Genomic DNA, 24,867 nt, shown 5'->3' with positions numbered 1-24,867 from the left:
TTTGGCTGTAACTACCCTCCAGCTGCTCCCTGCGCTATACAGCACCCTCTCTAACTGGTGCTGTGTTGAGTAGGTAGAGCGCAGAAGACCATAGAGAGCAGGGCTCAAATTCCAACTACCTTACCTAAATCATCTGCTCAAGTTGAAATTCAGCACCAGCACTAGTAGATAGATACCACTCAACAGGCCAGGCTGAGCTATGTAAGCGAGGGTACATATGTCGGGCACTAAGCGCACGCTTCCAGGTATAAGGCATGAGTATCGCCCTGCCTCGAGCCTCGTTGTACAGCAGCTCACGGGGCCTTATGTGAAACCCTATTCATTCCGATTACCAAGGAGCGTGGCTGAACGCACTGCACAGCAAAGCCTGCACTCCGGCCTATCATATTCATCCATGCCCTGGTCGTCCACTCAGTCTTTGCCCTGCCATGGACAGCAATAATGTATGGAATATGCCCCGTGGTCTGCCTGTGCACAGCCACCGGGGATTGCACTGCACTTTTAGATCCCGGGGCCCGTTGAAAATGGAAATGGAATGAGGGCGGCTGGTATCAATGTTGATGCTAGCGCCCACGTCAACAATGCTACCCTGGTAGGCAGCAGCTTGGCGGGGTATTAAAGACATGCCTGCACTGCACTTTTCAGACTCAGGGGGGCAGTTCGCTTTCTTTTTTTTCTTCAAGACAATGGATACTCCGCACGTAACCCATTGGCTTATATACCAGACTATAATACTTTGAAGCCCCTCTCAACTAGTCATTCCCTACATCAAGTCATCAGATTGATCTCTTTGCCCGTCTACTATCGAGTCCTTCTCGTGAGTGGATCATCTGGCATTGAAGTAGTATGACTATGGGTTTCAGTATTATCGTGTTCGTGAAGTCTTGTGCACATAAAACATCCAGACGATATGACCCTAAGCTTAACCAGCTACCTATCCAAATGCACCAGACTGTCCAAAACAAGTTGAAGTCCCCATGACCGTGCCCGACTACCTTTTCCTCCTCTCATGAATCTTCTCATGCCTCTTCATATCCGACTTTCTCGCAAATCCCTTCCCACATTCCGAACAGCAAAACGGTTTCTCACCCTTATGCGACCGCTTGTGATCCTCCAGTATATTCCTCCGGACGAAGAACTTGTGACATTGGGGACACTCCCACCTTGTTGGGACGACTTCCCTCCTGGAAAGATTCGTAAATGACTCACCGAGATCCACTTCCTCCGGGTGATACCGTTTGTTGTGCTTTGTTAGGTCGTTGTTGGAGCGGAAACCTAACGACCTCATGGCGCAGCTTTCAACGGTACAGTGGAACGGCATGTCGTGGTAGTTGACGTGGCTGTCGCGAGTTTCTTTTCGTTTGAAGCCCTCGTGAAAATAGAAGCACATAACCTTCGGGCAGCGGAAGGGGGAGTCGTCGTATAGTGAGGAGAAGTCGATTTCAATGTTGGGGCCGTTGCTGAGATTTTCGAGGAGGGTCCGGTTTCGCGTTAATGTGTCTTTCAACGATGGGAGGCTCACATTGTTTCTTGCTTCTAGATCGCCTCGTTGAGCGGCGCAGATGTGGTCCCAGATTCTGATGAGGTCGTCGTAGAACGGGTACCGCTGGAAAAACTCGCAGTCCTTTCGTGATTGGTCTAGAATGGTTTCTGGAAGCTCGCCGTCGTAAAACGATGCAAAGTTGCTGAATATTCGGGTTATGGCGACGACTTGGCTGTTGGAATTTTGTTCCACCGACATCGCATCACCATCCAGAAACGCTTGCTTGCTTTCTACCAATGTCTTCATATGCAGGAACCAAGATGCCACGGCGTAGTCCTGGAAGGCTAGGTCACCGCGCAGGGCATACCGTTGAAGCTCCGTGGTCGCGATGTTCTGCTTGAATACGTCAAGAGTAAGATACCGCAGGCAGCGGAGGGTAAGATCACATTCTGCCGTAGCTAGACTTATCTCCCTTGTTTTCGCAATGAACCTAAGCCACGTTAGCGATTGCAGCGCAACAGGATTGTGGTACCCTACTGCCTAGCAGTGCTATGGACAAGCTCAATCCGATTTCCTTTTAGCACTTGCACAAGAGATCCACACAATTCCTCAGGATCATCCACAAGCTTCAGGTCCATGTCGAGCTCATTTGTGTTCAGAGCCTCCATGTTGATGGACAGTGCCAGCTGTATTTCGGTCCACTTCAACGGCCTCTTGGAGCAGACTAACCAGCCGAGCAATAGCCGGGTATACTCCAGCTGTTCGGGAAGTAGGTCATCCTTCAGTCGTTCCACGATACGAGTATACCTTTTCGCTGTTAGCATAGGTGGAAATGTGGTTCATGAAATACGTACGCCTCGTCCAGTTCATTTGGTAGCCTTGAATCACTAATCTCCGACCAAAAGCGGCCTATAGTGGACTGTTTTGCCAAATTGTTCATGACGAGCTTTGCAAAGAGAAACATGCCTGTAGGAGCATTAGCATGGTTAGGCTTCGCGGTGGTTTATGGCTTACCATCCGCTCTGATACAGATGCGCTTCACCGCATTGGCCAGAACCGCCTCACTGAAATCGAACTTCTCCAGTTCGCGGGTCCTCCGTTGACAATATCTCTCGATATCTTCCTTGTTATGTTCAGGCCCCAGCGCAAGGATGGCGGCATCCGGAATCTCCCGCTTGATCTCAGGCAAAGGTCGGCTTAAGAACAGAACGCGAAGTTTCCCTGGTGCGTAGCCCTCTGTCTTCCTGATCAGGTTCTTGAAAGTTTCAATAGCATCCCTCCTTCCGTCTTCGCACTCGTCCAGGCCATCGATAATCATGTATAAGCGCGGGATTCTCTCACAGAATGTCTCGATGATGGAATGGGCTATGGACAGGTCTGACAAAGTCGGGGTGCGTGAGTTCTTCATCCTGGAGTGGCAGTATGGGACCAATTCTCTGTGTAGGTGGATTAACTGGAGCAGTATGCCACGCATTATAGCAAGAGCAGAAGTCTTCGACTCTACTTTCTCGTTGCAATAGAAGTAGCAAGTAAGCCAGGAGGTATCTTTCATACATGCTTCAACCAGGACGGACGCGAGATAGGTTTTGCCTGAAAGAATAAGCATGTCGGTCAAACTGCAAGCACTGGTGCAGACTTACCTGTTCCTGGACGCCCATTGATCCATAACATAGAACTGTAAGACTGGTCTGGATCTGGAACTAGCCATTCCTTGACCCTCCCCTGTTCCAAAATCCAGTTTCCACTGTTGGGATACCGATGCCGGTCACGGCATATATTGTTATGCTCAGTCTCGCTTTCTGTACCTGCGATCCAGTCTTGCACCTCTTTGAGTTTTGTCTCTTGTCGTTCTGCTTCTTTGTCTTTGAGCTTCAGAGCGTCTTCTTCTATTCGTCGAAGATGGTCTCGGAGCCCTTGTATGTCTGTATTATATTGCCCTGGGTTTGCGTACGAAGCTCGTGCTTTGTCTTCAATCAGTTCGGTGTGGGAGCGTATCCGCTTTACAATGTTGTCGAACTTTGGGGTATGAAAGTCTTTCCACAGTGGCCTGAAAACGACTTTGAGGGCTGTTTCACGCTAATTAGTAGTGTTGATATTCGAACAGCCCAACAAGTCGTACCTCTTCCAAAGTACAGTCTCATTGCATTCTCATGGAACTCTGTGACATCGGCAAAAAGTCGAGCAAGCACCCGCTGCAATCCCACGTTGTGCCTGAAGACCTCAACATGGTCTCCGAAGTTCGGCAGTTCCACGCCGATGTCTTCGTAAGCGGACAAGAGGGTATCAAATAGGTCCGGCTGGTTTTTGGTCTGGTGCAGTAACACCTTTACTGGTCCCCAGATGAGATTGATAGGCTCAGACGTCCCAATTATTGTCTCGAGAACTTGCCCAAATTGGTCTATCTTCTCAACGAACTGTTCAATGCGTCTCATGTTTCGCAGAGTTCTCGTCCGTTCCTGTTCTTCTTGAATCCTCTTCAACTCCCTCTTGAGAGCACGGAGATCTGTCTCTTTGAAGGACACTATCCGGTCTGCATCGAATCGCTTCTCGACTCGCTTCAACATCCGGTTGAAGATATCTTTAGGCAGGGAGTCGTCGATGGCCGGAAATATTTGAGAATCTAGTTGGCCGCGAAAAGAGGTCGAGGTCCGTGAAAGCAACTCAGAGCGAGCTGCCTCTGTAAGTAGATAGACAAGCAAATAATCTAGATCTGATACTCACAATCAGGCGTTCGCGACCCAGATCGCCTGTCGTGCGGTATGTAATGCCCCAACACCTCCTTCGCAGCAGAGGCAGCAACCGCGGCCGCATATTCTTGCCATTTCTTGTTCTTGTGGCTGTCAGCGTAATCGCACACACCTTTTATGATCAGGCAGTTGAATTTATTCCACACTCCCGCTCCCTCCATCTCGAAGGCTATAACCAGTTCTTTCCCCGCATGTTGGTCCCTATGCTTAGCAGATTTCATGACGGTGTCGCCCGTGCCAATAGAACCGAAGTGAATTTGAATTTGACGGGCTGCCGCAATGTTGTCGGCATCCTCAATTACTAGTCGATTTCGTGGCACTAATATGCTCTCATCGCAACCGAGTGCCTCGCAGGGAGTTGTCAAGGCCGCGTCACAGACGGCTTCGGGCATCCCAGGAGCACTGCACTCCAAGCATCCAGAGTGATGCCGGTGGATGTAGTCGGGCGGATATAATCTATCTTGAGAAGCAGGCGGACGAGTTGTTCTGATGGCCTCATGCTCTAAAAGTTTCTCCAAATTCCGAGCCGTATTTCTGTGCATCTCACTCAGCAGAATCGGGGTCTTGAAGCGCTGAAGCAGACTGAGAACCTCTTCAGTCGGTGGCCTAGGCGCATCCCATACAGTGTCTTGTCGCCGGCGAAAGCCATCATGGTACTGACGCCCATGGTCAAGCTCGACCAAAACCTCGCTGATGATAACGTCGCCCAATATAATCTCGACCCCATCGCGCCGTTTCGGCACCGCGCCGCAAATCCCAACGAGGAGAACAAGGTTGAGCAAAGGGAAGCTCATTTTGAGAGATTGCGCAGCGGTCGAGGATGCTGCCTTGCCCATTCTAGGAAGAACGACGACAACGACCGCATGTCGGCCACTCCTGCCGAAAACATAGGAGCTCTCGTCGCCCTCGGCGCGGCGTAAGCCATAATGTGTAGGTGCATCAAGCCAGACCTCGTCTAGTGAACAGAGAACGGCGTTGTTTTCGAGGGGCAGCGCGCAGATTATCGCGATCTCGAAGTCGTTGCGACTTGACGGGCGATCGTGGCCATTCATGGCTGTGCGATGCGGCGTATCGTGGCATTGAGGAGGCGCCGGTCAGTCTTGAGTGTTATTTGAGAGATTGAAAGTGAAAAGTGAGATTGTGGGCGACAGCTGAAGAAAAGAGAAAAGAGAGATCGCGGCAAGGCTGAGCGCGCTTTCAGCCTCGTCTCCAGTATCTTCATGCATGGCTATCTACACAGGGCACATGCGGGGGGCTACCATTACAGTTCCTGTCAGATTAACAAAGATGAGAGAAAAGGAGAGCATGACTCCGTTGGCTATTCAACTGGCAGGTTAAGGTTGCTGCTGGTAGGTACATTCATTTCACACACATGCCTAGTTCGCCACTGTGGGAGTGCACCTCTTGAATTGCGTGTCCGCAGCCTCCTCCTATGTCAACTAGGTACTCCAGGTGTCAACCTCGGTATAAACACGAAGATTGCCACAGGCTTTGCGCAAGGCATCCTCATGGTTCCTATCGACGATGCATCTACTACCAGAGCCACAGTATGCCCCCGACGCGGCCTGCCAAACATCTCTACTTAAACCTGGTAATTGCTCGCTCGGGCCGAGAGTTCGTTCGCTTGTGATGCCATCGTGCCAGTTGCGAAGGCCAAAATAACGGAGATCCATTTGAAGTTCACTGTTGCGGGACTAAGTAGTATGAGCATTATACAGATATGGAGTCAATGTATGCGTACTCACATGGGGCTAATTCGCAGCAGCTGCTTGAGAAAAGGGGCAGTCAGAAGTAAAGTGGTTTGACATGGATGTGGGACGCTTAGAGGTTGTTGGGATTCAGCGGAGCTTTATACCTTTTTCCATGTCCCGCAGTTTACCAGTGACCCCTCCATGCTCCATGCCAGGTCTCATGAGGAGATCAGATCCCAATTCCTTCGAGTACTATTGACAAGGGTGGATCAATTTAGCGCCACTGCATCTCAAAATACAGAGCGATCCTCCGCTGATCACGAAGCACTAGCGGTGTTCTGATATCCGGAATGTGACTATGCACTCCTGACATGCCTCACCAAGGAGATCGAGTTCATGTTCGCTGTCCAGATCTCAGGCATGCACTACCAGAGTCCGAGCAGACAAACGAAGTGCAGAAATACCAGCGTGGCACGGAAGCATTCATGCGGCATCACGTAAGGCTTTCTGGATAGGGCACTGGCGTCTGTTACTGCGGTGAAGATGCTTCTCCCAGCTCAACGGGACTCTCAATGCAATCCGTTCAGCGAACATTCGGAGGCTGGAGATGCTGGTACGCCTCGTACTGGTGAGGAGAAGTTGTTTGGAGCTTGGTGACTGTCCCCATGGGTCTCATTATTGTTCAGCTCCGAAGTTGGGGTATAGTCTCGCAGCACAGTTTCGCTGTCTTCAGCCTGGCGTGGGCCAGTCGCTCTCCACGCATTCTTTCGCCACTGAAAATGTTGAGCCTTGAAGAGGTGCCCGGATAATTAACCAGAGCCGTCGAAGCTATCCGAATTGAGGTAATGAGGGCTCTTGATGTTTGATGTATTGTCTTGAAGAGAGATATATATTTCAGTTGCGAGTGAAGTCAAACTGGCTACCTGCCGTTGTATTGTTGAGGTTGAGATTACTACGAGGTCCTCTGAGTAAAGACAACAGTAGGCTCTCGATCACGATCAAATTCGGGCTGATTCCTTATATGGGCAATCCATCATAGTATTCAAAGTCAAGTTGATGTTGTGACGAGCTGTTCCGAGTAGAATATGGTACCCGGTGAGTTTGCAGTGTTTGCACTTCCACACACCGGCACCCCAAGGGGAGGCTTATGTCAGCATGCATCCCAACGGAGACTAGCGGCTCCGGAAAGTTCCTTCTCCCAACGAAGTCCGATTGTTGGCGAAAGGCAAAGATAACCATCCCCGTCTCACCTCCCCCGTCTGTCTTCTCCCCTCAATTGGCCTTGACAGAAGTCCATCATGTTGTTCAGAACTGCTTGGGCCCGTCAGGTTGCCCCTCTGAGGCGCCAGGCTTTTGCTCCTCTCGCTCGGCGCTCCGTCACCACCGACGCCGCCTCGTCGCATGCTGAAAATATCCCAGAGGTCCGTCCCAGCTGTCCCGAGCTGAAAATCTTGCGCAACGCCTTCGATTCCCATGCTAACGCGCCTTTCCTTCTAGGATGAGAACAAGCCTTTCACGGTCCGCCTCTCGGACGAGAGTTTCGAGACCTACGAGATTGACCCTCCGCCTTACACCCTGGAGGTGACCAAGAAGGAGCTGAAGCAGATGTACTACGACATGGTTGCTGTTCGGTATGAACGCCTCTCCTTCAAGCGAAAATAACTTGCAACTAATATACTTCCGTAGTCGCATGGAAATGGCCGCCGATCGTCTGTACAAGGAAAAGAAGATTAGAGGTTTCTGCCACTTGTCGACCGGTCAGGAAGCCGTCGCCGTCGGTATCGAACACGCCCTCGACCGCATGGACAAGATCATCACTGCCTACCGATGCCACGGTTTCGCTCTGATGCGCGGTGGTACTGTCCGCTCGATCATCGGAGAGCTGCTCGGCCGTCGTGAGGGTATTGCCTACGGCAAGGGTGGTTCCATGCACATGTTCGCCGAGAACTTCTACGGCGGTAACGGTATCGTCGGTGCCCAGGTCCCCGTCGGTGCCGGTCTCGCTTTTGCTCAGCAGTACAACGAGCAGCCCCAGACCAGTGTCGTCCTGTACGGTGACGGTGCCTCCAACCAGGGTCAGGTCTTTGAGGCCTTCAACATGGCCAAGCTCTGGAACCTTCCCGTCCTTTTCGGTTGCGAGAGTATGTACAACCTAATCTGTTATTGTTATAATTGCTAACGAACCAGACAACAAATACGGTATGGGTACCTCCGCCGCTCGTTCCTCCGCCTTGACCGAGTACTACAAGCGTGGTCAGTACATCCCGGGTATCAAGGTCAACGGCATGGACGTCCTCGCCACCAAGGCCGCTGTCAAGTACGGCAAGGACTATGCCATCTCCGGCAACGGCCCCCTCGTTTACGAGTACGTCACCTACCGCTACGGTGGTCACTCCATGTCCGACCCCGGTACCACCTACCGCAGCCGTGAGGAGATCCAGCGCATGCGCTCTACCCACGACCCCATCGCGGGTCTCAAGCAGAAGATCCTCGACTGGGACGTCATGTCCGAGGAGGATCTCAAGAACCTGGACAAGACCGCCCGCGCTGACATCGACGCCGAGGTCGCCATCGCCGAGAAGATGCCCGTCCCTGACAACAACAGCCGCATTCTCTTCGAAGACATCTACGTCCGCGGCAGCGAGCCCCGATGGATGAGGGGCCGTACCGTCGACGAGACCTTCTACTACTAGGTCTGTCGATTGTATAGAGCTTGTTTCATTATCCTCTGCGTATTGAAAACTGGGGAGAGAGCGGCTATACTATAGCCGCGCTACAGACTACAGTACACCTATCCACACCCACATGACGTTTACTTTGTAATTTAGCCGGATTTCGTTGCATTGGTTCTCCATAGCAAATACTATTGGATCGCCACCACTCTACACCTGTAAAGCCGTCCGTATCATTTCAAGAACTATATACACAGTAATAAGAAATAGGTATCATGAACATCATCACAACAAACAACCAAACAAAGCACCATGCATACTCATAAATTATGATAATATCGACACATTAATTATAGAAAAGAGGTTGAATTAGGTCGGTTCCTGCCTCAACATCTCAAGAATCATCTCCTGCGTCCGCTGAACAGAATCCAATTTCTCTTCTAGGACGGCCCGCTCTTTATCCCATTCGGCGCGCAGCTTGGCCATCATTTCGGTTTTGAGGTCGGATTTTAGCTTTGATAGCGCTGTGCTTGGGTCGGAGAGGGGGGTTGAGAGGCCGTTTGTTGAGGTTGTGCTTTCTCGCGTATTTGGTTGTGGTTGTGATTGTGATGAGAAATTTAGGTTTAGGTCGGGATTTGAGGTTGGATTTGAGGTGTTTGGGTTCGAATTGTTGTTCGAGTCGAGGTGCTTGTTCAGTTTGCCGAGTGTTTCGAGGACCGCGGCCATCATTGTGTTGTCTGGTGTTTGCGGTGGGGGGTTGGTGTGGTTGGTATGGTTTGTATGTAACTGATTGTTTGATGTACTCGGTGTTGAGGGATGATTATGGTTTTGGTTGTGGTTCGCATTATTCGTATGTCGTTGAGTCTGGGTATGGGCATTGGTATGTGGGTTGAAGGGGGTCGAGGTGGTCGATGGCGTCTGAGTTTGCGGCTGCGAGGAGAAAAGCGTATCGAAGCCCGGAGGGAGGCGGACTGGTGTAGACGAGAGAGGTGTAGCTGATGGCGCGGTAGAGGTGTGGTTATGTGTCTGGGAAGTATGGCTATTCACCATGGGACTACTACTAGCGCTCGAAGGTGCTCGCCACGCTGAGTCAGGCCCCGTACTAGGGGCCGACGACCCCGGCAGGTCCCATCCGTCCGTAGTGATAGTCGTCGAAGTCGGCGTAGTAACAGTCCACTTGCGCTTCCTGGGTCTCCTCGAATCCCGCTTCTCAATGCGGCGTGCCTCGGCGTCCTCCCAGCGCTGCCATGTAGGAATCCAGGCGTCGACAACAGTGCGCCACCGCGGGTTCGAGAGGTCTTCTGCCTCGCCGGCGCCCTTGTCGCGCTGTTCCTCGAGGAATTTCATGCGCTGCTTCGTGACGAGCTCTACCTTCCGCCGAACAGAGTGCCATGAGTAAGGGTGTTTCTGGCCGCGCGTGAACTCCATTGTGACTGTCATCCACCACTTGCATAGGTTACTGCGCTGCCCGAACTCGGCTGCGTGCCGATTACAGATCTCGAATAGCGAGACTTCTTCCTTCGTCGTGAGCCGTTTCCCGTGTTTGCGCGTTGTAAGGTTCATTCCGCTTGGATGCACCCGGTCGCCATTCCCATTCCCATGGCCCACGCCCTTCCCTGCTACCGATACGTCACCGGTCAAGACATCAACATCAATATCCCCATCCCCGTCTCCATCCCCCTCCCTCCCCGCGATCCCAGCCTCGCCGCCAAACTCCGGCTCCCCCAATGCATCCGCCCCGCTGACCTCTCTCGCCCCGGGACTCTCAGACCGATCACTCTCCTCGCTTTCCAACCCCACAACCTGAGCCTGAGCCTGCGCAGTATTCCCACCGGACGCCCTTGAATCAACAATCATCGACACCGGCGCCTGTGCTTGCGCCGCCTGTTGCGAATGCGCCGGATGCTGCGCATGCGGCGTAGCCTGCATCCTCAACCCCGACGAAATCGTAGGCAAAGCCTGCGCCGCCGCCGCATTATGATTATGCGCGCGCGTGGTAATCATACTCGGGAGCCAGCGCATCTGCGACGCAGCCGCGGACATCTGGTATGAGGATCCAGACGGCGAGGCGCTGGGTGAGGAGTCGAGGTTTAGACGGGAGTCGAGGTCGAGCCGCGTGCCGGACGAGGCGGTCCCGGGGACTGTTCCTGGTACGGAGGTTACGGTTGGCGTTTGGTGGGCGTGGGCGTGGGCGTGGGCATGGTGGGCGTGATGCGGATGATGGCTGTGAGGGTGCGGGTGTGGGTGCTGTGTGTGGTGGCCATGGTGTTGTGTTGTGTGTGTGGGCGTGCCCCAGGGATTGTACATCTGGACGGACGGATGGGGGCGAGGCTGAGGTCGACCCGACGGGAGTTAAATTCACTCTGCCTCGTTGGTAAGGTTCATGGGCGAGCCTTGGTAAGGTCGTGTGGTCAGATTCAGGTTCGTAGTATCAACAGTCTTCAGCGACAGGAAAGTAAATCGGGGAGTGTATGTATATGCCCCAGCGGGCTAGAATGAAGTCTTAACAGAAGACTTCAGTAAATCATCAACTGGCGTTGTCCTGGAGGAGGCGCCGGAGCAATGGTGATGATTGAAGTTGAGGAGGCGAGTTAAAATTTCCCCCTGAGGTTTTGCAATTACATTTCCAGCCCCACTTGTCCACCACATTGTCAGCGGATGGCGTATTTTACTGTATTGCATTTCGGGATGTCTTTTATTTTCATCTCTTTTCAATATGTTTGGGACTGCTTTTGTATGTGCAATTCTAGAATTCATCTGGTTCATCGTACTACTTCGTGCGGATTATGTGTATTCAAGATTGTTCTATTGTAATAATTTACATACGCTCTGCAGCAGTGACTTCAACTGCCGGACTCAAGTACAATGCGCGCCAGACCCAGTAATACAAAGGTGAAGAAGACAGAACAGGAATAAGAGTACAGACTCTAACGCCGTCTCAAGTACCAGGCGAAAGCAGGTGTTGCAATCTGCTCACCGAACGGCGTCGGTACCTCTGCGAATCCAGGTCGAGCGACGGGGTGTCGCAGGTACACAGCGGCGCAGACGTTATGGTTGACTTCGAGGTAACGCGGAATGAAAGCGAAGGCGCCCATGTAGTCGCGTGGTCGCCAAGGGGTAGCGTATGGCTTGGAGCTGTCGATGGGGTTGTCGCGCATCTGGACGAGGGCGCGCTTGAGCGTTTCGAACTCGTCCTCTGTCAACTTGGACGTGTCCACGCTGCCCTCGGGATTCTGTGATGCCTGGCGGAAGGCCTCGGAGAGGGCCTCGGTTGGCTTGTCATCGTCCGATGCGGATGCGGCGTCGGCTTCGGTGTCTTCTGATTTCTTGGGCGCGGTGGATGCGGACTCCTCTTTGTCTTGTTTCTTTTCCTGAATCTTGATGGCCTTGAGGCGAGTCATGAGCTCGTCGAACTGGGCCTCAAGGTTGTCAGTCAGAGCATCCTGACCGGTACGCCGTGACATCACTCGACGGATAGACTTTTGGAAGCCACGCAGTTCCTGCTTGCGTTTGGCGGGGAGCACGTCCTTGTCGCGAGACATGATGTTCTTGGCCTGGCTGAGAAGGCCCTTTAGTGTCTCCTTGGGATCAATCTCCTCTTCTTTCTGGGCCTCAGATTCCGCCTGTTCCTCCTTCGCCTCTGCGCCCTCTTCTTCAGCGGCCTCTGCCTCCTTAGCCTCAGCGGCCTTCCTACGCTCGAGACGAGCCTCACGACGTTCTTCCTTGGTCTTCGGAGCACCGGTGGCAAACATGACACGCTCGGGATCGACCTGGAACATGTCGCCGGGGTTGAGGAGGTAACCGGGGTATCTCATCTAGACAGAACAGAAAAAATCAGACCACCGCAATTGTAAGCACATATCAAAAGGAAAAGTTGACAAACCTTCCTCCCATTAACAGTCACAGCCCCATGAAGCACAAACTGCCTAGCCTGGCGCGCCGAACTCGCAAACATGGCCCTAAAAACCGCAACATCCAACCTTCTCTCCAACGGCGCAAACGTCATATGCGTGTACGGCGTCTTCCTCGCAAACGATTGCGTTTCCTCTCTAACACCAGCCGCCAACAGACCTGACCCACGCCCCGCAGAGGCCTCGGACCCGTCGTCCTGCGCGAGTTTGAGGGTACTCATGGGCACGACGCTGCGCAGGCGCTTCGAGAACATGCGCGTCCATTGGCTTTCGCGGATCTGCTCGCCGTGGTAGTTGCGGGCGATTGACTTCGCGGCCCATTTCTGTTGGAAGAAGGTGCGGCCTATGGTTGGGGGGGTGCGCAGGCGGTTGAGGTTATACAGGTTGTATTTGCTCCATGATTGTCGGACTTTCTGGATGGAGTTAGTTTAGAAAACGGTGTTTTGGAGATGAAAAGATCGTACCGCCTTGCTCAATGGCGTGGTGGCCCTGTTCCTCATTCTGCCGATGGATGGTTTGTCTGTTGTCTGTCCTGATCTTCTCGACTCGACTCGACCTCCGTCCATCATTTTCCGGCCGCAAAGTTCTCTGGCACGTGACTCAACCGCATCAGGTGATTGTTTCTTAATGCCTTATCTATCAGGCTTTTAATCTCAAGTCCTCCAACCTACCGCCCATTCCTAATTGGCCCACACTCTCTCGCTTACCACTAGCGCCCTTCTGCCTTCCACCCAACCTATAAATACTTCCCTTCCCCGTCCAACATACCTCTTCTTTTCTTTTCCTTCTTCATACTTACCTTGTTTGGGTGGCTGTGATCAAGAAGGCGGTCCACCACAGATTGGTCCCTGCATTGCACAGCGCGGCGGAACGGTCTGTTCAACGGCCTTCGGGTCATTGACAGGCGTATTCTTTGGCACTTTCCACTTCATGATTTGAGGTCATGGACTTTGGTTTCTCTTTTCATCATGGCTTCGCTATATGCGGGGGTATGGAGAAGGGGGTTACTTTCCTGTTCTGTTTCTTATGTAGTTTTCTGTAGCTGTCAATTAATATCTCCCAACTCTCTACCCCTGTATCTCTGATCTGTTGAATTTGTTGGTTCTTCTCTTAGGTTCGTGTCTATTACGCAACGTCTTGCAATTTTTTGTTTCTATTAAGCGTGCAGGGGTAACTTGAGGATGCTATTTTACCTCATTGCTCATTCATTCAATACTAGGGTATCGTGAATCATCATAACGCCGAAAATGCCTATTCCATCACTGTATCCTCCATCGCCGTGTCCTTTTCAGTATTCTTCACCTCCATATCCCCTTTCGCATGCGGAAACGCTTCCAGCAACGCCTCTGCCTCTTGCGGATTGACCGCATCGTCCAATATCTCGTGCGCCATCTCAACGGTCTCGTCCTCGATTCCAGCCTCGAGGACCAGTCCCTCACTAAAGGCAAGTCGTGTCAATACCACCAGAAATTGCTGCTTCCCGCCCGACAGCCTCTCCAGCTTCGGCTGCAATTCAGCTTCCTTCGGGTGTCGACGAACAACGCTGTAGATCACGCGCATGAGGCCGTTGACCATCGACGAGTGCATATCACGCTCCGGCGGAAATGAGTAGAGCGCGTCCAGCTCGTCATGCATCGCCCTGACCAGCTTTGCTAGTGTCGTGTTATGCGATGCGATAAGCAGGCTACCGTGCGTACTTGCTGGTGAGATGGGATTGAAAGCCACAATCGTCAGAAACGACAACGCTTCCAGCCGCATGTCGCAAACCTCTGCCTTTGTGTAAGGGGGCTGCCCTTCGTCGGGCTGCAGCGTTTCCCATAGGAGACTGGCTACACGATCGATAACCCAGTTTTCGTTGGCGTTTTGATCCTGTGATGACTCATGAATGGAAGCAAAAGATTCAGCACGAACGCTGGTCATGAGCAGGCTCAGCGTCAACTTGATGTCGCAAATCGGTTGTGAACAGCTCAGCATCATCAAGACGAAGGAATAGTCAATGCGACGCCAGAAGCGCTCCAGGAGCTCATCGTCGCTCAGAGTCCGACAGGCTATTTCGTACAACACTGTAACGGTCTCCGTTGAATCCACCAGCGGCTCAAGCTGAGAGGCCGGGGTTAGTCGCACTTTGCCAAAGTTCTGACGTGCATAAGGCGAGTTTTTGAAACGAGGAATACCATTGACTTCGCCAGAAGTCAGCAGCACGGGTATCAAATCGTTGAGCAGCCGCATAATGGAAGCCGTGTCGATAGTGAGTATGTACCGCGTGATTTCTAGGAACATCGGTATGGGCTGGTAGTACTTTTCTTTCAGAGCCCTTGACCATAAAGTAATTATCGCCTGCATATGTTCAACCGCATAGCTGCCAAAGTCGTGTTTTGCCGTTTCCTCCAGGAGAATGCTAGACAGTGTCTGCTGTGGCCCTGACGGGAAGGTCAATTCGCTCATGACCTCAATGTCCGTCTTGTGAGGAAGCGTTCGGTGGTTCAATATTTGTTTCACGAGGTGCATATCTCGACTGTCGCTCTTTTGTGTAGTCTCGTTGGCGATTGGCGGGTCAATCATGGAGTCTAACATGGCCTCGTCCACCACATCGCCAGCGGCTTCCATACCTGACCGCTCCCCTTGGGGACTCAGCTGGAGAGGTGTCGGACCATCCTGGCTTGCCCGTCTCCGCTTTTTCCCAGCGACTGTTGGCGTCGTTTGTTTAGATCTTCCAGATTTGCTGGGAGACACTGCGAGAATCTCCTCGTCGTTGAACCCGTCGCGAAACGGCAGCATCTTGGTCTTCTTTGGCGTCGCCGGGGCTCCCTTCTCCTCTACTCGCGTCTTTGCTCTCACTTGATTACTCCGCAAAGCCTCTTCAGCAAGGTCCTGTTTGAGAAAGACATTCTCTGTCGCCAGCATCTTGCCCTCTCTGCGTGCGGTCTCTACCTCCTGTTTATACCTTGCCGTCTCCTCAGCCATCGCCTTGCGCAAGCCAGCTATTTGTCGCTCATAGTCGGCTATCATTTTCGCTTGATTGGACCGGATGATAGCGATTTCGCCAGTCTTCGTCTCGGCCATTGACTTGGCGTTTGCAAGCTCGCTCTCGAGGCGAGCATACCGTTCATTTTCTTGTTGTAGCTGTCAGATATACAATTAGCTTAAACCCAACACAAGTTCCAGGTTCTAGTTACCTGCGTCGTCAAAATTTCGTGATCCTTCTGCAACGCGGAGTAGTAGGACTGGCCTCCCTCGGCCTGCATAGGCTCGTCATCGTCAATCACAATCGTATCGTGAACATTCCGAGACGGCAGCTCTGGAAACCCAGCCCCCTCATCAAACGCAACTCCAGAGCTGAGCCCGTTATCAAACACCTCCGCGTCGAGTTCTCCCACGTCCAGCGCTCCATAATCATTCGTTAACCCGGTGTGAAGTTGCGCCGGCGGCTGGAGGGTGGTGATGGCTGTATTGACAGTATTGACTGGTTTGATCTGGGGATAAGAATCGACTGCATCTCGCGGAGCCCAGTTCACACGTGTTTGCGGCGCTGCCTGGGTGGGTGGTTCAGCCTGTGTAGCGCGGAAGGCCTCATGTTCGAGCTGCTGTAGAGCATCGGCGGGCAGATCGTCGAAGCCGTCGTCAGAAAAGAAATCATCATCGATAGCTTCCATGCCCAAGGAGTGAGGCCGCCATGAATAGCGCGGGGTTAATTGGCGTATTGGTAGGGCGTGGTGGAGCAGAGGAAGGTTGGTCAGCGCGAGAGAGCGAGGAGGGAAAAACACCTGACGTAGATGGCAGTCACCCTCCCGCAGTTCGACCGACGCCTGTTTTCTCTCCTCACCTTCCCCTCGACCTATCTCACTTTCGAGTCTCGACTTCAATGCTGCTTCAATGAAAAGTTCTCTTTTGTCCTGCAACTAGAATCCCTTCTATGAGGCCGCTCCCTCTCATTGCTTTTTCTTCCCGACCAGCTGTCGCTTCTCACATGAGATTTTACTAGGCGACGACGATCATCGTCCCCCAACCTGTTCACACTCACTCCTCCTTTCCACCTTTTCTTTTCTCCCTCACATTCATCCCTCCACGGAGCTCACGCCTACTCGGCGCTATCGCGATCTGCCCGCGTCCGTCGAAGCCCTGATCAGGCTGATTGTCGCTCATCCGCCTTTCCCCGCGCGTCAGACTAAGCATACCTCGAGCTCCCCTATTCCGCCATGTCCAAGTCACGCCGGAGCGTTCGGTTCCAACATCGGACTTCAGACGGTCGACGGTCCAGTATTTCAGAGGCGAGCGATGCTGCCTCTGATCCAGGAAGCCCAACGCGAAATGGAGCCGTTGCCCAGCCTGCGACAATACCGGAAGAGGTTCGTCAGCTGCCGATTCCTGCTGTCACGGACTTGCTGACACTGTCTCAGAAACAGGAGGCTCCCCCGCAAGACGAATACCAAAAGAAGAAGCAGACTTTCATCACTCGCACGATATGGACCTTTGTGATGATTGCTGGTTTCTTTATTGCCATGTTCTCCGGCCACATATACATCATCGGTATCGTCACTGCTATTCAGATCATCTCCTTCAAGGAAGTCATTGCTATTGCCAATGTCCCGAGCAAGGAGAAGAACATTCGCTTCACAAAGTCTTTGAACTGGTATTTCCTGGGTACTAGCATGTACTTCCTGTATGGTGAAAGTGTCATCTATTACTTCAAGCACATTCTCCTCGTCGACAGGGTGCTACTGCCATTGGCGACTCACCACCGCTTCATCAGTTTCATCCTCTGGATTATGGGTATGCTTCATATAACCTAAACCTACTCTTGTGCGTCTGTGCTAATTGACTACAGGTTTCGTCTTCTTCGTTGCTTCCTTGCAAAAGGGTCACTACCGGTTCCAGTTCACTCAGTTCGCCTGGACTCACATGGCACTGTACCTGATCGTTGTCCAGGCGCACTTTGTCATGAACAACATCCTCGAGGGCATGATTTGGTTCTTCCTTCCGGCGTCTCTGGTCATCACGAACGATATCTTTGCCTACATCTGCGGTATTACCTTTGGTCGGACCCAGCTGATTCAGCTATCACCTAAAAAGACTGTTGAGGGATTCCTAGGCGCATGGGTCTGCACTATTATTTTCGGCTACTTCATGACCAACATCTTAGTGCGATACAAGTACTTCATCTGTCCTGTCAATGACCTCGGATCGAACGTTCTGACCGGACTGGAGTGTGACCCTAACCCGGTCTTCGTTCCCCAGGCCTTTGAGATTCCAGACTGGACCGGCTTTAACAGGACTTTCTACCTCGCCCCGATGCAATTTCACATCCTGATTTTCGCCTCTTTTGCCTCTCTAGTCGCTCCCTTCGGTGGCTTTTTCGCCTCTGGTCTCAAGCGATCCTTCAAGATCAAGGACTTTGGCGAGTCTATCCCGGGTCATGGCGGCATCACGGACCGCATGGACTGCCAGTTCATCATGGGATTTTTCGCGTACATGTACTACCACAGCTTTATTGCTGTCTTCAAGGCGAGCGTTGGAGATATCATCGAAGCCGCCATCACCGGCCTGACCGTCGAAGACCAGGTCGAGGTGGTTCGCGGACTCAGCAAATACCTATACAACCAAGGAGCGCTTCCCGAATCGGTATGTGCCCTTTTGGTTTTTGAAAAGTTTTCAGCATTCAACTAACTTTCTCCAGGTCTTGGATACACTCAGCACGGAACTCCAGCGTCATTAAACCGCGCGGTCAAATCTTTCCGTGCCTTGAACCTTGGACCGATTATTGGAACGATACATTCTCGTGCGAGTCACCTATTTGCTTCCGACTAATACATTATAATTGACGTTCTTCACGCCCTGGTCGTCTGCGTTAGACGGAACGAGGACGTTGACTTGTACGGCCTTGGGGCCCTTTTGGATGAGTTCTGTACATGTGAGGACACGTCTCTATAGTAAAGCAGCGGTGCTTTTATATCGCATGGCGTCGGTTATGTATTGCACATTGATAGTCTCATCAATATTTCTGATCATCGCAAAAGTGCAGAGTAAATAGCCAATATCTTCCATCCAGTATCAGACATCCCATTCCCCATCATCTGCATCCAATTCCAATTCACCAAACATCTCCCGTCAATCCTCTCCAACATAGCCTCTCACTTCCTCGATCCAACAACGCTCGCAGATTCATTCAAAAGCCTAAGCGCAACCTGCGCAACAAGCACCTGGTTCCTTTCCTCTCATCAACGTCATCATAACCAAGCAGCGCCTCAAGAACCGGAATGAGCCTCTCGCAATCAGACAGAAATTGTCCCTGCGTTGGGGTCCTCAGGCTGGACTTTCGTGTTTCGCAGAGTAGGGTTCATGGTCTTTAGTAATGAGAGGTGGAGTTTGTTTTGGTGTGAGAGTGTGCTGAGTGGGTCGACTAGGTCGTCTGGGGTCGATGGTGATGAGGAGGAAGAGAATGATTCACGCGCGGTTTCTATGGCTGCTTCTAGCGCGGAGACTTCGGCTTGGCGTTTGGCATCTGCGTCTACGTCTGCGTCTGCGACGGCTTCAGGACCGGTGACCGTGGATGTAGATCGCAAATAATATACAGAGTAGGTATGGATCTCATCTTCCTCTCGGTCTCTTGGTCTCCGAGCTACATGCGCGCGTCGATTTTGGCGCTAGCGTGGTATACTTCGTGCGCTTGGGTTGGAGCTGGTTCTGTTCTGCTTGGACGATTGGGATCGTGGTCTAAGCTTACGTTTGCGCATGCAGTTCCATTCCAGTCGTGCGGTTTGGGGCGCCGGGGACGGCGACGGCGGCATTTGGGACGGTGTTCGCGTTGCTATTTCCAACGCCAATGGTACTATTTTCCGTAGTTGCTAGTCCTCGCAGCGGGAAGACGACTCGACGAGCACGACGCTGGCACGGATACAGGCATAGGGGTCAGGAAAGCTGGAGAACCCGGGAATGTAGGATCTGTAAGTCCTGGACCTCGTTGCGCTCCGGGCCATTCGCGGGGCGGAGGACTTTGTTGGTGCTGCGCCTGCAGGTGGTGTGCTTGTTGATTGGGATGTTGATGCAGATGTAGATGGTCAAGGGGTGTTTGTCGTTCTCTTGCGGACTGTCTTCGGAGCTGCGGCACCCTCCGACGCTCCAGCTGTGGCGGGTCCATTTCGCTTTGGCATCTCGGAATGTAAGGTTGAGTGAGTTTGAGTTGGATAGAGTTTCTAGGCAGGGTACGAAGCGAGATTTGAGGAGTGATGTTTGACGCGTTGAAGGATGTTGATCTGATATCTATTGGGGCGATAAGCTGATAAGCTGATACGCCGGCCAGCCGAGGTCCTGCCAACCAACTCAATATGAGATATCCGACAGATCTATAGCATACCAGTGACCAGCACCGGCAGTTGCAAATCAGTAGAACTATTCAACATCGTCAAAGAAACCCTGCAACTCCTCCTCGAGTTTCCTCCAAACCTCCTCACTCTCCTCCTCCCAAGCGCCGTAAGCCGCCTCCCTCTGCCTCTCCATCTCCTCCACAGTCCGTCGTACTTTTTCAAGTCCAGCCGTAACCTTCTCTATCGCTATACTTTCGCCCCATCTCCTCACAACGCGATGCTCTGAAAGAGTACCAGTGCATAACTGCCACCCCAAGATCACGCAGCCGCACATCTCGATGGCGCTCTTGCGTCTGAGGCTCGTTATCGTAGATCTCGGCTTCAATGGAGCGACACTCGTTGAACGAGTCGCGAAATTGCGTTATATCGGCTGGGTCGGTCTCATAACCGCCCCATGGCTCTTTCGAGGACGAGGACGAGGACGGGATCGTCGTCTGTCATTGTGCCGAACCTATCGAGGTTCCTAATATCTGTGGTGTCCCAGAGTGCAAGGACGATTTCCTTGGGATCGGTCAGAGAGTGAAAGTGCCTGTACTTTGGCTGCTGGGGCGATCGGGAGGTGCTCCTGTGTTTCGTTTGCAAGGCGGCGTTGGCATCCCAGGTTCGGAGGGCGAAGGTGAGTATGAGTACTCAGATAGTTCGTCCGCGCTCAGTGGGTCCAGGACTTTTCGCTTCATTTTGGTGTATTGGGCAATGTCCTTCTGACTTTCCAAGTAGACAGGAGGGAGACAATTGGCAACTATCAAGTACCGAAGATTGAAAGGAGTTGAGGTTATTGTTGATGTTCGACTTCGACGCGCTGAGATAACAAGCCCCACGTCAATCACATCAGGTCCTGATGACCATCAAACCCGCCATTGAGATGAGACATCGGAGTACATACTGATGAGTAAGAGTTTATGACTGCGAGTTATTTATATCATTTTGAGAACGCAATCGGACCCAGACACTTTCAATGAGATCTCGAGACTTAACCTCAAATGCAGGGATATATCTCCCGAGAGGTTACGCAGAGAACAGCAACGACCTCCAATAGCTCATCAGTCGCACTTTCCTACAATGCGAAAACCAAATATTTCGCATATGAAAGTGCAACCGATGCCCGTAGGGTTGTTCCCGGCCTCCACGAGTTTCCTTCTCGATGGTGCCTTGCTCGTGACAAGAACGCCCCACGGCGTAGGGCAAGTACGTGGGTAGACACGATGGACGATAGATGCCCACGCCCTCACGGGCCAGTTCTCGTTTAGCCTAGCAAATATACGAAAGATGTATTGCGCAGTCGCATTGTCCACGTTCTGTTCAGCTCAGATTCAGCTTTGGGGGCTGATATCTAGAAGTTAGTCTTTTTACGCAACATTGACAGGGCGCTAATCGGGACTAGGTATCTGACAAGATGACTATGTAGGGCGTCAGACAGGAGGGTATCTATAATCAACGAGCCGGGCTAAGGAATAAGGATTCGATCCATAGTGCTGTGAATCTGCGATCTGAGCGTCAAGTAGTCGATGACGTTGGTGGGCAAGTTTAGAGTGCTGAGATGAAATGTTGTTGATCTCCGTAGTTCTCAGCGGCAATGATGGATGGATACGTCGTACTTCTGCTCGAGCGAATCGGGTCATGACGATGAGCATGAGAGATCTCAATTGACACGTCGGATTGTCATGGTGGAGATCTTCTAAGTGAGTTCTCAGTCATAAGTTAGTTTTGTGATCGGGCTCAGGTGTTCGTAGACAAGATCGTGATTGGCATGATATTTCGCGCCCTGTCCATGCGTTCGCTAGCGAAAATTCAGAACGAGGCAAGGAGATTGCTTGCTACCGCCTGTTCATGGCACTGGTAGAAATCATTTGTGAGCAGTCATGTCGCTAGGGTTGGGCAGCGGGCATGCCGAATGAATCGGATGTGTCCAAACTGGTGGCGAATGGCGTTCACCTTCTGAAGAGCCTAATCTGAGATGGATCACGATACAGTCAGAAGGTGAGAGGTGACCTTGGTATGTCGGTTCATCACATCGTTTGGTGCTCCTAATTGGAACGCGCAGACTAGAAGCACTGCGGCACGATGAATCCTGAGAATCCTTAGCCGACTAGGGTTCGCACCTGTTCGGCGCAATATCGACCTCTCAGCTCAGAAATCTCGTCGGTGGCGCCCACTAGCATCATTCTCTGGACGAGGTCTTTGATGGTCAATCTTAGCATGTCCTCGAAAATGTCGACATTGATCAGTCACATTGATCAGTGGATCGACCTTCGACGGTGTTAGCGACTGACAGCCGTCGAGTGCGGACGCCGACTGCCATCCACGACCCAGTCCATCGTTGACGCTGGGTTATTGTAATTGCCGAGATGGAGAGTCCAGTTCTCTGGGATTTTCGAGCCAGTTCGCCGGACTCATGACCAGCTTCTCGAATCCCTGCTCGGGATGGCATGGTTTCACGACCGTTTCACATGGCGGGCCACGCGAATCGGAGACTTGGTCCAATTGTGGACGGTTAACGAACACAACAGCCAACCGAGATGACAGTGGAATTGTTGGACACTGTGATTGTGACAGGCCCTGCATGGGGCCATGGGCTATGGACACACCTTGCGTGCGGCAGACCCAGCTAAGTTGACAGCTGCAGCCCCCAAGCTTTAAGTGAGGAGGGGCTAGCGTAACGGTCGGATCCGGCAGATTCTGCAGGTGCAGGAGGGGTAAAGCTGTTGAAGCTGGGCATTGAAGCAAAAACAAGGAATTTCTGATTTGACCACTGCCGAGTTGAAATTTGACTGCACTGCGCAATGTTCTCTGTCGAGTTGACATCTAAACTCTCTGGGCCGATGTTACATGTTGGTCGCATCAGTTGGGGCGGCCCGCTGCATGGACGATGGCCGGACAATGATCAGCAAACATTACTCATGCACGGGATGCTCATTGCTTGCTGATCTGAGTGAGTCTGGATTGGTTGACTGCTTTTCCAGGTTATTCTCCTGTTCTTGTGTAACAGTTAATGATGGACATCAACAAAGAAAGTCTGTTGAAGGGAATTCCCAAAGCCATTGTGCTGGGAGTCTGGGGTTAAACGCTAGTCCATCTTGGCCTGTGTCGCTGGGGTCAACTGTTCAGCATGAAAGGATGTGAAGGATCAGTTAATCAATCCGATTCTGACGCACCGGGCGAGAACGTGTCGATTACTGACTTGAGACTGCGAGACATGGAGTCTGTTTGCCATCGCACCGGGTTGTAATTACTTTATGTCTGAACTACCGCTGCTCGCCCGGTGAGCAAAGAGTAGTTCCCAGGGCTCGAGCACCTACGGATGAGCCACTTCTGCATAGACAGTAATTCTCGGAGTCTGTTTGCCGGAAAATCGACCCCTTAATAATGTGCACAGTCTGCACCGGGCCGGCAGACATTCAGAGTGATCATGATGAGCGCCCATTTTTCCGCAGTCTTAGCAGCAAACCTCAAGCTCCAAGATAATACGAATGCGACTGGATGATCGCGGCAAGAATACTGATTGGGAAGAAGGGCGATATCTGAATCTGGAATCGGAGCCGTGCGCTCCATCATCCGGGGGGTCGATCCTGATTTTCGAAGCTCGGTTGCTCCGTGAGGTCGGTGAGAGAGGCCATATCCAAGGATCACCAAGAACCAACGACCATGATAGCTCCTTGCAGGCTGCTGGCTGCAGTGCGTCCGCGGCGCCAGGAGTAGTGTAGCGTACATAGTGTACCGTAGTTGCATAAGGTTGCCCTGTGATACTCCGAAGAAACGCCTAAAGGGAGGCATCCCTCCAATCACGGCGATGGCGGTTGCGTCAGTCTCAGGCTACCGCTGTACCTAGCGTTTAGGTTCATGCAGAGAGAAGACAACTTGGCTAGCAGGATCCAATATTCAAGTCGACGTAGGAGTTTCTTTGTTTCGGAATTTGAGATGGAAACCGAGGTCAACAAGAGGGAGCGAGAAGGGTGCTGTTATGCTGTTACCTGCAAGGGCGCGCATTCCACTTGCCGTCTGGAGTAGTAGCGATTGCCCCATTCCGATCGCATGGCGGGAAGGACCGACGTCATGACCCCTGGCATCGATGGAAGCCATGATAGCCATCACAGCAATCTGGAGGCTGACGGTCTCATATAGACATCGCCTGCTTGGCCTGATCCTGCACGGAGTTGATGGAGTTCGATCGAGCAGAGGCGAACCATGGATGAAGGTGCTTCTTAGTCAGTTCTTGAGGTTCTGAAGGTTTCTGGCTCGCACGCTAAATTTTAGGCGAACCAGAGCCAAACTGAATGACTCAGCCCAGAGCCAAGCTGGACCACCTTCCTGGTGGAGATTTACTTAATCGAGGCTAGAGGGAACTTTAACATCAAAATACAACCTCAGCTTATTTTTATGATTATTGTCTGGGATGTAAAAGAAATGAGAGTGAAGAGAGTCAACTGTTGTTCCCCTGTCGCCATGAGGATGACAGGAAACGTCTGGGATCGGCAGAACAATGAAATTCGGCAGTCTAGCTAATTAAGAGGGAGGATCATTATTATGCACTTGATAACCGTGGATGGTCTAAAGCATTATTTGTTCCCGAGGCTCAAGCTCAGAACGGAAAGAGAGTGAACTCTTGTACAGTATACTGCTCCAGGACTATGTATCTATCTACGGACTCATGACAATGCAGCAGTGGCAACCCGGCTAGATGGCCAATAAATCCCCGAGTAGAGGCCTCGATTGATCAGACAGCTAGTCAAACATTGCATTGCAGCTGAAAAGCCAGAAATGGTGCAGACAAAATAGTTTTGCAGACAGAATCAGGGGGGATTGTCCCTGATCGGCCCACAGTGTCGCCCACACCCATGGAACTGTCCAATTCTCCATCCACCGTTCAGCTTCCTCATCCTCATCCTCGCCAACTCCCCTCTCGACTTTTTCACGACTACTCTCTATCTCCCCTTTTCCTATGTCTATCCTTTTCTTTCCGCTTCGCATGTCTATCCTTTACTCGCGCTAGTAACAGTCTAGCTCT

The 24,867-nt window shown here is 52.0% G+C and overlaps 8 protein-coding genes across 8 annotated transcripts; 2 read left to right on the top strand and 6 right to left on the bottom strand.

Moving 5' to 3' along the window:
- Positions 1-463: 463 nt before the first annotated feature.
- Positions 464-5,361, bottom strand: BDV17DRAFT_264698 (uncharacterized protein). The gene is made up of 7 exons (XM_073758070.1): positions 4,205-5,361; positions 3,603-4,154; positions 3,124-3,549; positions 2,498-3,073; positions 2,338-2,449; positions 2,021-2,290; positions 464-1,973 (listed from the first exon to the last, which is right to left on the bottom strand). Exons 1-7 carry the CDS (start codon positions 5,280-5,282, stop codon positions 992-994), a joined length of 3,996 nt encoding a protein of 1,331 aa, XP_073615152.1. The 5' UTR covers positions 5,283-5,361; the 3' UTR covers positions 464-991.
- Positions 5,362-7,135: 1,774 nt separating this feature from the next.
- BDV17DRAFT_264696 (pyruvate dehydrogenase (acetyl-transferring) subunit E1 alpha) lies at positions 7,136-8,802 on the top strand. The gene is made up of 4 exons (XM_073758069.1): positions 7,136-7,342; positions 7,419-7,552; positions 7,608-8,062; positions 8,109-8,802. Exons 1-4 carry the CDS (start codon positions 7,220-7,222, stop codon positions 8,612-8,614), a joined length of 1,218 nt encoding a protein of 405 aa, XP_073615151.1. The 5' UTR covers positions 7,136-7,219; the 3' UTR covers positions 8,615-8,802.
- Positions 8,803-11,395, bottom strand: BDV17DRAFT_264695 (uncharacterized protein). The gene has a single exon (XM_073758068.1). It carries the CDS (start codon positions 10,898-10,900, stop codon positions 8,963-8,965), a length of 1,938 nt encoding a protein of 645 aa, XP_073615150.1. The 5' UTR covers positions 10,901-11,395; the 3' UTR covers positions 8,803-8,962.
- Positions 11,396-11,439: 44 nt separating this feature from the next.
- Positions 11,440-13,026, bottom strand: BDV17DRAFT_100376 (mitochondrial 37S ribosomal protein uS4m). The gene is made up of 3 exons (XM_073753669.1): positions 12,969-13,026; positions 12,477-12,917; positions 11,440-12,408 (listed from the first exon to the last, which is right to left on the bottom strand). Exons 1-3 carry the CDS (start codon positions 13,002-13,004, stop codon positions 11,521-11,523), a joined length of 1,365 nt encoding a protein of 454 aa, XP_073615149.1. The 5' UTR covers positions 13,005-13,026; the 3' UTR covers positions 11,440-11,520.
- Positions 13,027-13,348: 322 nt separating this feature from the next.
- Positions 13,349-16,331, bottom strand: BDV17DRAFT_264693 (putative DNA repair protein Rad26). Its single transcript, XM_073758067.1, has 2 exons — positions 15,681-16,331; positions 13,349-15,627 (listed from the first exon to the last, which is right to left on the bottom strand). Exons 1-2 carry the CDS (start codon positions 16,155-16,157, stop codon positions 13,756-13,758), a joined length of 2,349 nt encoding a protein of 782 aa, XP_073615148.1. The 5' UTR covers positions 16,158-16,331; the 3' UTR covers positions 13,349-13,755.
- cds1 (phosphatidate cytidylyltransferase) lies at positions 16,322-18,491 on the top strand. The gene is made up of 3 exons (XM_073758066.1): positions 16,322-17,274; positions 17,330-18,123; positions 18,179-18,491. Exons 1-3 carry the CDS (start codon positions 16,701-16,703, stop codon positions 18,215-18,217), a joined length of 1,407 nt encoding a protein of 468 aa, XP_073615147.1. The 5' UTR covers positions 16,322-16,700; the 3' UTR covers positions 18,218-18,491.
- A 282-nt stretch (positions 18,492-18,773) lies between these two features.
- Positions 18,774-20,139, bottom strand: BDV17DRAFT_291800 (uncharacterized protein; the record flags this gene model as incomplete). The annotated part of the gene is made up of 4 exons (XM_073762206.1): positions 18,774-19,107; positions 19,226-19,386; positions 19,459-19,761; positions 19,900-20,139. The coding sequence occupies 4 exons, from the start codon at positions 20,137-20,139 to the stop codon at positions 18,774-18,776; spliced, it is 1,038 nt and encodes a 345-aa protein (XP_073615146.1).
- A 2,781-nt stretch (positions 20,140-22,920) lies between these two features.
- Positions 22,921-23,783, bottom strand: BDV17DRAFT_100331 (uncharacterized protein). Its single transcript, XM_073753668.1, has 2 exons — positions 23,162-23,783; positions 22,921-23,113 (listed from the first exon to the last, which is right to left on the bottom strand). Exon 1 carries the CDS (start codon positions 23,634-23,636, stop codon positions 23,223-23,225), a length of 414 nt encoding a protein of 137 aa, XP_073615145.1. The 5' UTR covers positions 23,637-23,783; the 3' UTR covers positions 22,921-23,113; positions 23,162-23,222.
- Positions 23,784-24,867: the final 1,084 nt, after the last annotated feature.

Source organism: Aspergillus undulatus (assembly GCF_047715775.1).
Source record: "Aspergillus undulatus strain CBS 261.88 unplaced genomic scaffold BDV17scaffold_27, whole genome shotgun sequence".
Taxonomy (NCBI): domain Eukaryota; kingdom Fungi; phylum Ascomycota; class Eurotiomycetes; order Eurotiales; family Aspergillaceae; genus Aspergillus; species Aspergillus undulatus.
The sequence above is the reverse complement of the archived record's forward strand: the minus strand, read 5'-3'. Positions and strand labels throughout refer to the sequence as shown.